This window comes from Phoxinus phoxinus, assembly GCF_949152265.1.
Source record: "Phoxinus phoxinus genome assembly, chromosome: 4".
In the NCBI taxonomy this organism is placed as follows: domain Eukaryota; kingdom Metazoa; phylum Chordata; class Actinopteri; order Cypriniformes; family Leuciscidae; genus Phoxinus; species Phoxinus phoxinus.
Genome location: NC_136879.1, coordinates 42,105,476 through 42,117,975, shown reverse-complemented (window position 1 = coordinate 42,117,975; position 12,500 = coordinate 42,105,476). Strand labels below are relative to the sequence as shown.

Genomic DNA, 12,500 nt, shown 5'->3' with positions numbered 1-12,500 from the left:
GGATGGGTGGATGGATGGATGGATGGGTGGATGGATGGATGGATGGATGGATGGATGGATGGATGGATGGATGGATGGATGGATGGATGGATGGATGGATGGATGGATGGATAGATGGATGGAGTCACTCACACTTGTGAAGGTAGATTAGTGACGCTCAGGTCTGGAAGCAGAACGTGAGCATCTTGCATCTCTTCTCTCTCGCCGCGTCTCGCCGAGACAAAACCCTGGAATTTGGGGAGATCTGCTGGAACAACACAGAAAGAGATCATCACAGGTCTTTTCTCTCTGTGTACACACACACACACACACACACACACACACACATCCTGAACACACTCTCTGTCAGAAACACAATGTGTGCGAAAGCTGAAAACCTTTACAAACTTTCTTTTCCTCTTGATTCTGGTCTTCCACTTCTGTCTCCTCTGAGCTGACGTCTCTCTTCCTCTTCTCACCTCGCTCCTCATCCTTCTGTTTGGGTTTAACTAAATCGTTCAACAAAACTTCATGATTAAACCAAATCTCACAGAGAAATAGATGTTGAATCACTTCCAAAGCCATCCATCTGCATTAATACACAGGCTATTTTCCTCAAATGTAGTGAGCTGCCTAAAAATACAGAATTACAGACATATTACATGCACTCACATCTAAAGATATTAGCAGTAATGTAATATGCAGTGTCAAGTGAGCACATGTCAGCACGAATATATAAGATAAGCACATTAATTTAACCTTTTAATAATTATATAGGCCTAGCACTTTATTGTTTTAGAAATGTATGTTAATACTGAAGCCAGGCTCGTACAATCAGCATTTTACTGTCCAATTTCTACATTTAACTGTCCAAATCACTCACTTTAACACCTATAATGCATACAAGATTATGATTATTATATTATTTGTGTGAATTAACCTACCTGGATCATTTGTAGGTTCTGGAAGATCATCAAATAAATCCATTTCTGACCCAGAGGTGAATAGAGAGTCTGAGGTGAAAAGCTTTAGCTTCTGATGAACCACGAGATACTCACCGATTCTCTGATCAAATGACACACGTACACCAGCAAATAAACTCTAAAATAAATAAATATAACGACACAGATAATAACAAAGATCTGTTGTTTGCTTTTTAGAGAGTAAAAGCGAGCAAATCAGCAGACTAAGGACAGGCGCTGTTTGAAAGTGAATGTGTGTTTTGAATGCAGAAGCTAGCAAGCAGGCTAATGCTAACTGAATTAATTTGAAAAGGAAATGTTCAAAATTATGTTTAATACCAGTAAACAGATCGTAGTATATGTGGCTAGCTGCTATTATACTTACAAAGCAACTTAAACGTACTTTATAATGTAGGAATACCTATTACATTTTTGTTTAAAGATTATGGCTAGTTCCTCATGAACGTCAAGCGTTGGTGGTATAGTGGTGAGCATAGCTGCCTTCCAAGCAGTTGACCCGGGTTCGATTCCCGGCCAACGCAGAACATTTTTATTTTTTATTTTTTTAAATGCATTTAAAGTACAGACGTTCTTGCGCAATATAAAGTAAAGTACACTCTAAAAAAAAGTTGCGCAAGTACTGTCAACTTGGATGTTTACGTAATTTCAACTTAAAATAGGCTACATAACACTGAGTTTTCAAAATGGATTCCGTACCATAATATAAAAGTAATGTAATCTGATTACTTTTGGATTACTTAAAGGTCATAAGGTTAAGTAAACAGCAATTTCATCAAAGTACTTTTATTTAATGTGAATTTAAAATAAAAACTAGGCTATTAAAATTAAGCAATCGTGTCTTGTTTCACAAACTAGTCCCCGTATTATATATAATTATATAAAAGGCTTTACAGACATCTAGTGGCTATAGTATTGTATTACAGATGGTTTTATTCTTTATTTGTATTTCTTTAAAGGGGTGGGTGATTATGTTTTCACTATTTTAACTGTAGTTAGTGTGTAATGTTGCTGTTTGATCATAAACAACATCTGTAAAGTTACAACGCTCAAAGTTCAGAGCAAAGGGAGATTTTTATTTTTACAGAAATTGCTTTTTAAGGACTACAACAAACGGCTGGTAGAAACTACACGACATTCCTCCCGGGTTAGTGACATCACCAACCCTAACATTTACATAAACCCCGCCCCCTGAACACGATTTATAGATTATCATGATATATGCTAATCAGTGACTAGAAGATAACTACACATAATCTGCATAAATTCATCAACTAACCATTCAGAAATGTTGTCACTTCTTCTTGAGTCTCTCCATCATTGTCTGACTCCGGATTGAACATAAAAGGCTAAAAGTTTTTGAAAAATTCAGTGTGTGTGTGTGTGTGTGTGTGAGAGAGAGGTAAAAGGACACGAGCTGTTGAAGCTCCGCCCCCTGTGCCGGGAGCAGCATCTCATTTGCATTTAAAGGGACAGACACAAAACGGTGTGTTTTTGCTCACCTCAAAAAGTGAATATTTTTAACATTATATATAAACATATAAAGATGTATCTGTGGGGTATTTTGAGCTAAAACTTCACACACACACTCTGGGGACATCAGAGACTATCTTGTGAAAAGGGCATTATACCCCCCCCCCCCTTTAAATGAACATTAAGCTGTAAAACACTTGAATAAAACAAGGATGTAAAAAAGTAACATAAAAAATAAAACCATTATTATGACCAACAAATCTTGTAATTAAAACATTTAAAACACTTAAATGTGTTTTAATGCAATGTGACAAATTGCCTTACATGTGATTAACTCTGCTGCCCTCTTGTCTAAGATTTTTATGGCCACCAAATTGAAACATATTCACATATATAGCCAGGCTATTACTCGTAAAAGAAAGCTAGATATTGCGAATACATGTTTGCTTCTAAAATAATGTAACTGCTTTAATTTATCATTGCACTAACGTGAAAAGTCTGTAAAATATTTATTGTCAGATGATGAATAAACTTGATTTTAAAATTAATTTCATAATTTGTGTACAATATTTTTGCTTAAATCAAACGATCATGCCTTTAGCAGTAAATCCGTTTTATGATAGTTGATAAAGGTATTTAAAATAATTAAAAACATTTAGAAATTTAAGTGCATAAAACACAAAAATTGGATACGCTTCACGATTTTGCGTGTCAACCTTGCGCAGGGAAATGCTAATCTTCTCTGTATCGTTCCAATTTTAGTACATGTGCTGCCTAGACAGCACAACGAGTGAGTGAGGAACAAACGAGATTTATAGTTCTAATACTGGCTATCAATGTGCATGACGGTAGCCAAAAAGTGTAGGCAAAATTTTAGGATAAGATCTGTAAATTATACAACAAGTTAGTTATATCGCAGAGCTGTTTATGAGAAATCTTGGCCACATTAAACAATAATCAAAACGTACAGTTTAAGAGGGTTTATTGCGCTCTATGCCCAGCAATGGTCTCTGGATGCCAGCCAATCAGCCGGTTAGTGTAATCGACTTTCAGCTTTTGGGCCAATCAGCAGCTCGGATAATCGAGCGTTTATCGAGCGTTTTCAGTTTTGGGCCAATCAGCAGCTCGGATAATCGAGCCTTTATCGAGCGTTTATCGAGCGTTTTCAGTTTTGGGCCAATCAGCAGCTCGGATTATCGAGCCTTTATCGAGCGTTTTCAGTTTTGGGCCAATCAGCAGCTCGGATTATCGAGCGTTTGTCAACGTCAACGTCAGGCGTCCTGTTTACACATTTAAACCATATTTACACTTCGAATTACGACTCCAAACTGTAGTAACTACATCTACAGGGTCTAAGGAAGATAACCAGGTAGTCTGATCAAAGATCAAATACATTTTGAGAGATTGCTAGCATGTAATGTTTAATGTTTAATTACAACTTGTGACGATCTCTGAAAACAAAATTAAATGATGAAAAGACCATACAGTTAGTATCTTTAGACCCTTAAGATTATAATATCACCACGTGAAACCAAAATATAAAGTTTAAGTGTGTTGTGCTTTAACAATAAGCCTGTTTGTTTAATGGCTGCCAATGCATAGGGGGCTAACCCTGGGGTCATTATTTACCTGTTGTGTCACATTATGTTAATTTGTTAACGTTAATATTTCAATAGTGAATGTGTAGTAACGTTACTAGTAGTATATCATTAATCTTATGTGTGATATTCCCTGTTGTCATGTTTTAAAACATGTTTTTGCTGATAATGTACTCACCCCGATGTCATCCAAGATGTCCGTGTCTTTCTTTCTTCAGTCAAAAAGAAATTTAGGTTTTTGAGGAAAACATTCCAGGAATTTTCTCCATTTGATGGACTTCAATGGCAACCGTCTATCCCAATGTTTAAAGAAGGTTCAAATGTCCGTCTCAATGCAGCTTCAGTCTCCACACGATCCAGTCGAGAAATAAGAGTCTTATCCAGCGAACCGATCGGCCATACATCGGTTATATATATTCTTAATACTTTGTTTTTTTATGTAACTGTAACGAATTACAATTACCATTTTTTTGTATTCTGATTACGTAACAACAGTTACAAAAAAGGATAAAAAGTGCTGACTTTTGATGAGTTAATGCGAAAATTAGTAATTTTTTACAGTGTAATAATAGTAGTAATATGCCCCCGTAGTATATCATATATATATATTGCAATGTGCACTTATTTGAGTCTTTCGTGTGACATGCATTTTTGTAATTTGTTTACCTTAACTTTAAGAAATTTTTGATTATAATTGAAAAATTTGATATATATTTATATGACACTATATAATTAATATTGAAATAGTATTATATATATTTTTACAATAAATATATAATAAAAATGTGTGTGCAGTATAATGAGACTATAAATGCACTTTATTATTTAAATTAAATTACTAATAAAATGTTTTAATTTGTTATAAATAAAAGTGATTGTATTATTTATATATTATATAATATAATATATAATAAAAATAAATGTGTGGGCCTAGTATAGTAAGACTATACAACTTACTTTATTTAAAATAAATTACTATTAAAATATATATATATATATAAATAAAAACAGTACAATGACACTATATAATGTAATTTATTGAATTACTATTATATATTAAAAATGATCATAAATATAAAATAAAAATATGTGCAGTATTATGACACTATAATCTACTTTATAATAAATTACAAAATTTATAAATAAAAATAGATGTACAGTATAATGATAGATAAATGTAATTTATTATTCTGCATGTTTGGTAAAAAACTGTGATAGATGACACAAAACACAGCAGTTTAGCGTTACACACACACACACACACACCTTGTCTTAGACTGGCGGGTTTTACTGTACAGTAAGAAGTTTTTTTACATTCTTAGCAATGGCTATGTACAAAAAAAAACAAAAAAAAACAACAAAAATCAAAGATGGACACTGTCACATGGATGTAAGTTATAACTTAACAATAAAATAAATATTTAACAGTCGGAGAGATTGGACGCCCCTGGAGTCCAGAATACATGATATGAGTCTGACTTTAAGACTGTATCTGGAGGAGAGTGAACACACACACACACACACACACACACGCGCACACACACACACACACACACACACTCACACTCTCTCACTCACACACACACACACACACTCACACTCTCTCACTCACACACACACACACACTCTCTCTCTCTCTCTCTCTCTCACACACACACTGACACTCTCTCTCTCACACATACATACGCGCACACACGCGCACGCTCACACACACACTCTCTCTCACACACACACTCACTCTCTCTCACACACACACTCACTCTCTCTCACACACACACACTCTCTCTCTCTTACACACACACACTCACTCTCTCACACACACACACTCTCTCTCTCTCACACACACACACACACTCTCTCTCTCTCTTACACACACACACACACACACACACACACACACTCACTCTCTCACACACACACTCTCTCTCACACTCACACACTCAATCTCACACACACACACACTCTCTCTCACACACTCAATCTCACACACACACACACACACACACTCTCACGCACACTTCATGTCTATCTATGTATATCTAGCAAGACAACATGTAGACTCTCGCATTCACACACACACACACACACACGAAGTGTGCAACACCATTAAAGGGTTTAAAGACGGTGTGTGTCAATGTTTTATCCCAGAAGAGTTTGTAAAAAAGCATTTAAAAAAAAAAACACTATAGAAAACATTTCATCTCTTGTCAAGGCGACTGTGTGTGACATCGAAGGGTTTGCATGGCATTTGAAATATGATCGGGTCGTAACCAAAGAGTTTCCAGACCGTCACACAGAAACATCCGTCATGACTGACACCTTAAAAAAACACAGACAGTAATAAAGACACACACACGTTCAACCAGGAGCATTTCATGACGTCAATGCCTTGAACCTGATCACGAGTTCAACAAAACAAGTCAGTAATTACTCCAACGTAATGTGAAGGCAGCCGTGCTTCTCAAACTTCTCAGTTCTTCATGATCTACTCCCCATAACATGGCGCGACTATATCCAGTTATAATCATTTCCACGACTTCTCTACGTCTAGAAATCACCGTTTTAAATTAGACTACTGTCATGTTTCACGGTTTCTCAAGAATCCTGATTCTTCAAGGAAAAACTGTTGTCGAGAGTGTGAGATAAAACACCAAATACTTTAAAGCTCGTTCCCCCTTGGAGAACCACTGACCAATGAGATTCCACCGTGGGCGGGGCTAGTTAGGACAAACCGTCAGTCATAATTACGGTAATTTTGAAGATAACGACATGTGACTATCTACGGCAACAACACCATCAATGAATCAGGGGGTGCAGAGGTCACATGGTGCAAGTTGGAAATTCCCAGTTTACAAGTTGTAATTACGAACTCAACGAGGACGTGAACGCTTTTAACAAGCGGAAATCTCGTAATTACGTTACGTTAGGTTATCAGGACAAGGCATATGTAAGATAGATCTTTTAATCCTTCCCTCGGGTCATTTTGACCCGGACAATTTTTGTTCATCATAGGGGTTCAAGATCCCTATGACTTTAGTCGCACTTGAACCACGAATACACATTAAAAATTCAAGATTCGAGGAGTTTTGTGGTTGAAATAAAAAAAAAGTAACAAATCGGGTCAATTTGACCCCCTTAGGAGTGTTTCAGTACACATAGAAAACCCTAAAAATGCTCAAAATTCTAACTAAAAATGCTAAAACTTTACCAAAAAAAAGATTTTATAATGTCTACATGTGAATCTGAATGCATACTGAAGAGAAACTGACTTTAGGACCCAGCGGAACAGCTCAGTTGCTCCATATAAAGATATAAGGCCATCTACACTATAAAAAAAATGTTGGTTTAACTTAAAAAAACCAAGTTGCCTTACATTTGTGAGTTCGTTGTAATTAAAAATTTGAGTTAATACAATGAAGAAGAATGGTTTAATAAACAGAAACTCAAAATAGTATGTTATCTTCACACATTAGTTATCGAAATTGATTTGACAAAAGATAAAAAATTGTGATAACAAATCATGAACATTTTTTTTTTTTACAGTGTAGTGGCTAGTTATGAAATATTATGTTATATTATTATTTTTCCACCAAAGGTCGGCAAAGACTCCGAGTTTGAGCTGAATTAAAAGGATTATGCATGAAATTGTGAGTTATTTTGAATTTAAGTCGAAAGAATGTGAGGAATGTGACTTTTTATTGATTACATTAGTAATTTAAAGGTAAATAAATTGCATAAAAAAATATTACCAAAATGAAATGAAACAAGCTTAAAAAAATTAAGTATAATTTTAGGGCTTCGGGTCATTTTTATTTGATTTTATTTAGGGCTGTGAAACGATTAATCGCATCCAAAATAAAAGTTTGTGTTTACATAATAAATGTGTGTGTACTGTGTATAAATATTTTATATATAAATAACACATTTTTCTTAAATATATACATGCACGTGTGTGTATTTATATATACAAAATAATTATACACTGTACACACACATTTATTATGTAAACACAAACTTTTATTTTGGATGCGATTAATCGCGATTAATCATTTCACAGCCCTAATTTTATTACATTTATTTTATATTATTTATTGTATTTTGACCCGCGAGGGAAGGATGAGGATCTACAGTCAAGCACAGTGTCTGTAGACGTAACGGTGGCGTTAGTTTCCAAACCAAACATTCAGTCTGAAACCGTTTCTGGCATTTCCAGATCACACAGAGAGAGAGTCAGGCTGATATGTGAACGCTAACCAGAGAGTCTGATAGGTCCGTTCTGTTGATTGTCTCCACAACACGTTAAAGATCTCATGATGCTTTTCATCTGTGTGTGTGTGTGTGTGTGTGTGTGTGTTGATTCATCATTTCTGCTCTCAAAAGCTCAACCAAAGCCTCTATATACAGTGTTTTAAGGCACTCACTGATTTAAACTACTTTCTTTAAGCCAAATCCATGTATGACGAAGTGTATCGATGTAAATAGGCGGTTTTGTATTCCTGAAGCTCAAACTGCATGTTGATCAAATAATTAAAAATTAGGGCTGTCAAAATATTAATCGTGATTAATCACATCCAAAATAAAAGTTTGTGTTTACATAATATATGTGTGTGTACTGTGTAGAATTATTATGTATAAATACACACACATTCATGTATATATTTAAGGAATAATTGCATTTATATACTGTATATACATTTATAAAATGTATATTATATATAAATATTTTATATATAAATATAACACATTTTTCTTAAATATATACATGATTGTGTGTGTTTTTATATATATATAAATAATTATACAGTACACACACATATATTATGGAAACACAAACTTTTATTTTGGATGCGATTAATCACGATTGATCTTTTGACAGCCCTATTAAAAATACATACATTTAATTTAATTTAACCGTTGAATGCAATGTAAGCCGCTTATGATAAAAGCATCTTTTAAATGCATAAATGTAAAAATAAATTATAATTAGAGCTGTGCAACGATTAATCGCATTCGCATCCAAAATAAAAGTTTGTGTTTACATAATACATGTGTGTGTATGTGTATAATTATTGTGTAAATATAAACACACACACATATGCATGTATATATATTTAAGAAAAATGTGTGATTTATATATAAAATACTTATATATAAATGCAAATATTTCTTAAATATATACAAGCATGTGTGTGTGTGTTTATATATACACAATAATTACACACAGCACACACACACATGTATTAAGTATACACAAACTTTTATTTTGGATGCGAATGCGATTAATCATTGTGATTAATCGTTGCGATTAATCGTTGCGATTAATCGTTGCGATTAATCGTAGCTCTAATATTTTCCATATGTTGTGTATTTTATGCTCATTGAAATCATTCGAGAGCGTCTCGTGCCCTAAGTAGGCAGCTGTCTATGTTTTAGGGAAGCTCACTAGGCTTTGATCGGAGCCAGAAAGCGTCAAGTTTGGAGAAAGTTAGTCACCGTTGATGGATCAAGTGAAAGTTTCATCATGTGATCAGTCTGTAAACTCTCTTGATAAGTCTCCGCCTCCTATAGGTAGTAGAACAGTGCTCCCCGAAGCGATGATCAACAGAAGGCACACTGTGATTGGTCGAGGTGTTGTGGGCGGAGTATGGCTGGTCCCCAGTCGTGACGGAGCGTCTGATTGGCCGGGGGGTGTGGCTGGGGCACGTCTGAACGAGGCATCTGATTGGCTGAGGAGAGTCTAGGCTTCGCTGGCTGTGCTGTTCCGGCTCAAGTCCCTGATTCCCTGCAGGATCCGCTTCATGTGGCCCACTTTAGTCACGCCCAGGTCCTGACACACAAACATTAGATGCTTTAAGTCTGTAATTCATGACTGAAATAAAAACACATCTGAGCTGTACACAAAATATTGTTTTTTATCAATATTCTATTATATCAATATTATATTTATATCAATATGTTATTATATTGATTATAACAGTGATCCTTTGACTCCAATTTAAAAAATGTAATGCATTTTTTACTTCCATTCATTGACAGAATAGATTAACAATATAAAAATAAAAGATTTTAAAGGAAGCTATACATTTTTATTTATAAATACCCCATTAACAATGTGAAAAAGTAATATTATAAATACGTGTAAAATATTATAGTGTCTATTGCATTATATAGTTTCTCACTACAGTACCATTAGATGCAGTGTTATTTTAGTAACACTGATATACTATTTATAGTTTTTGTTAATATTTTAAATACATTTTTCAACATTAATTTTGTAAATTAGTAATTTTATTGCATTTGTAATTAGTTTCGTTCTCTTAAAATATGTCTATATAGTTTTTTTATTTTTAGTTATGTTAGTGCCTCAACTTAAACTAAGTGAAAATGACTTGACAAAAAAACGGAATAAAATACATTTATGTAATATTTTACTTTATTTCAGTTCATTTTTATTTTATTTTAAGGGTTTTGGTTTTAGTTAACGATAATAACCCTGGTGAGATCTGGTATTTATTTATTTAAATCAATTTATTTAATTGTATTTATTTAATCAATTTATTTTTATTTGACTCATTTAATTCAATAAATTATTTTTAATTGAATCTATTTCTAATGTTATTAAATTATACATATATTTATTTTAACCAAGTTTATTTATCGATTCGTTATTTACATCAAATTTTATTTGAATCAAACTTAGTTCTTTTAGTGTCACAGTTATGTTTCATCACATGTATCCCGTCTCCATGGTGACACCTCATTATGAGTTTGTTTGGTTCACCTGTGTTTGATTAGCACCTCGTTATCCGCACTACTTAAGTTCCTGCTAGTCTGATGATCATGTGTTTGGTTGTGTGTCTGTATATAGTGGGATATTATAAAATGATCTTGAAAACCTTTCATCTGTGTGCCTTCATCTACAGAGTTACACATAGCTAGTCTCATCCTCTGTTGATTATTGATGTGTGTGTTCAGTTATTCCAGCGCGGCAAACCTTCAGGTCTCTCCTCTCCAGCTGGAGCAGTTCTGGTCCTCGGATGTCGTGTCTGATGAAGATCTCCTTATACTCGGACAGACAGAGCATCTCCAGCCAGACGCCCACCTCCTCCACACCCCAGGTGTTCACTGCTCAGGGAACACACACACACACACACACACACACACACTGGATGAGCTGAGAGAGGTGGACACTAGGGCTGGGCCAAAAAAAATCAATTTTTTAAAATGTGGTCGATTCAAAATCGCCACGAATCAATTATTATTATTTTTTTCCATATTTATTTATTTATTTAATTATATCTATCACCCAAAATCCAGTATTAGTTTTCCTCCACCGTTCATAGGCTTGCAGCCTCCATGTTTTACAGATAATGCTGTGAGATTTTATGTGTGTTTTATCTTATAGACATAAAATAAAATAACCTGATCCTGTTTTATCAAGACGTGCCACTGTGATATTCTCACATTTTTAATCTTGCATCAAAATCCTGTCTATTTACAGTGTGCGTTTGAGATATAGAGTTGGCTTCTGTTCTACTGTCCCTAAAATAAAAAGAGTTTAATATACAGGGTTGTGGCTCTTTTTTTCTTCTTTTTTTCTTAATTAACCACTTGTACATTAATGTTCACAGTTCTTTTTTTTTTTTTTAAATAAAGGACTTGTATTAAATCATATATTCATTGAGTCGAAGCGGGAATCAAATCGAAAATAGAATTGAAAAAATCTGAATATGGTGCAAAAGTTCATAAATTTCAGTAATTCAACTTAAAAGGTGAAACTAATATAGACTCATTACATGCACAGTGAGATATTTCAAGCCTTTACTTGTTATAATTGTGATGATTATGGCTTATATCTTATGAAAACCCCAAATTCAACATTAGAATATTGTGAAAAGGTTTTCATAATCTGTAAGTAGGGGTGACCCCGAATAGTCTTTATTAGATTATAGATTAGAATTTATTGTTGTTTCGGCAGTTAAAAAAAAAAAGTTCACAATTCTGGCTAAACTTTCGTTGTTTTAATAATTTACTTATTTTTATTTTATTTATTGATCACTCAGGGTTACCTAATTTAACTGTGGCTTGTGTTTTTATATATATATATATATATGTTCCCCTGCACTTTGGCATTTTGCACACATTATGCTCCCTGTGACTTGATTCTGACTTTATTTCGTTTTTATTTATGTTTTATTATTAGAAATGTATATTCTGTTCTAATTTAATTCTGTAAATGAATGCTTTTTATTGTTTTTCGTGGTGTCGATGTAGCTCTGCACTGAAAGTATGTATGCTGGCACAGGCAATTTTGCCGATTTCATTTAATTTCGCAAAATGTGAAATGCAAATCCTGTTTGTGTGACTTAAAATAATAGTACCTATGGTTTTATTGGTATTCAAAATAAAAATATTTCACAAAATAAGAAATATATTGTAATAACACTGTAAAATTTAACAAAAAAAAGTG

At 33.9% G+C, this 12,500-nt stretch overlaps 2 protein-coding genes across 15 annotated transcripts in view; both read right to left on the bottom strand.

The window, feature by feature from the left end:
- The window catches only part of ilkap (integrin-linked kinase-associated serine/threonine phosphatase), a 10,187-nt gene extending 5,877 nt beyond the window's left edge, over window positions 1-4,310 (bottom strand). The window contains exons 1-4 of one of the 11 annotated variants that reach the window (XM_079610260.1): window positions 4,209-4,310; window positions 924-992; window positions 378-488; window positions 133-247 (exon numbers count right to left, since the gene is read on the bottom strand). In XM_079610260.1, coding sequence (XP_079466386.1) covers window positions 133-247; window positions 378-488; window positions 924-966 — 269 coding nt within the window. In that variant the 5' untranslated portion in view covers window positions 967-992; window positions 4,209-4,310. Of the gene's footprint in view, window positions 1-132; window positions 248-377; window positions 489-923; window positions 1,213-1,326; window positions 1,445-4,208 lie in introns of those variants that run through there. The other 10 variants (XM_079610258.1, XM_079610255.1, XM_079610259.1 and 7 more) reach the window with 10 other exon arrangements.
- Window positions 4,311-9,718: 5,408 nt separating this feature from the next.
- The window catches only part of dgkd (diacylglycerol kinase delta), a 42,611-nt gene continuing 39,829 nt past the window's right edge, over window positions 9,719-12,500 (bottom strand). For all 4 annotated transcript variants that reach the window (XM_079610936.1, XM_079610937.1, XM_079610938.1 and 1 more), the window contains 2 exons: window positions 11,025-11,155; window positions 9,719-9,857 (listed from right to left, as the gene is read on the bottom strand). In XM_079610936.1, coding sequence (XP_079467062.1) covers window positions 9,768-9,857; window positions 11,025-11,155 — 221 coding nt within the window. In that variant the 3' untranslated portion in view covers window positions 9,719-9,767. The remainder of the gene's footprint in view (window positions 9,858-11,024; window positions 11,156-12,500) is intronic.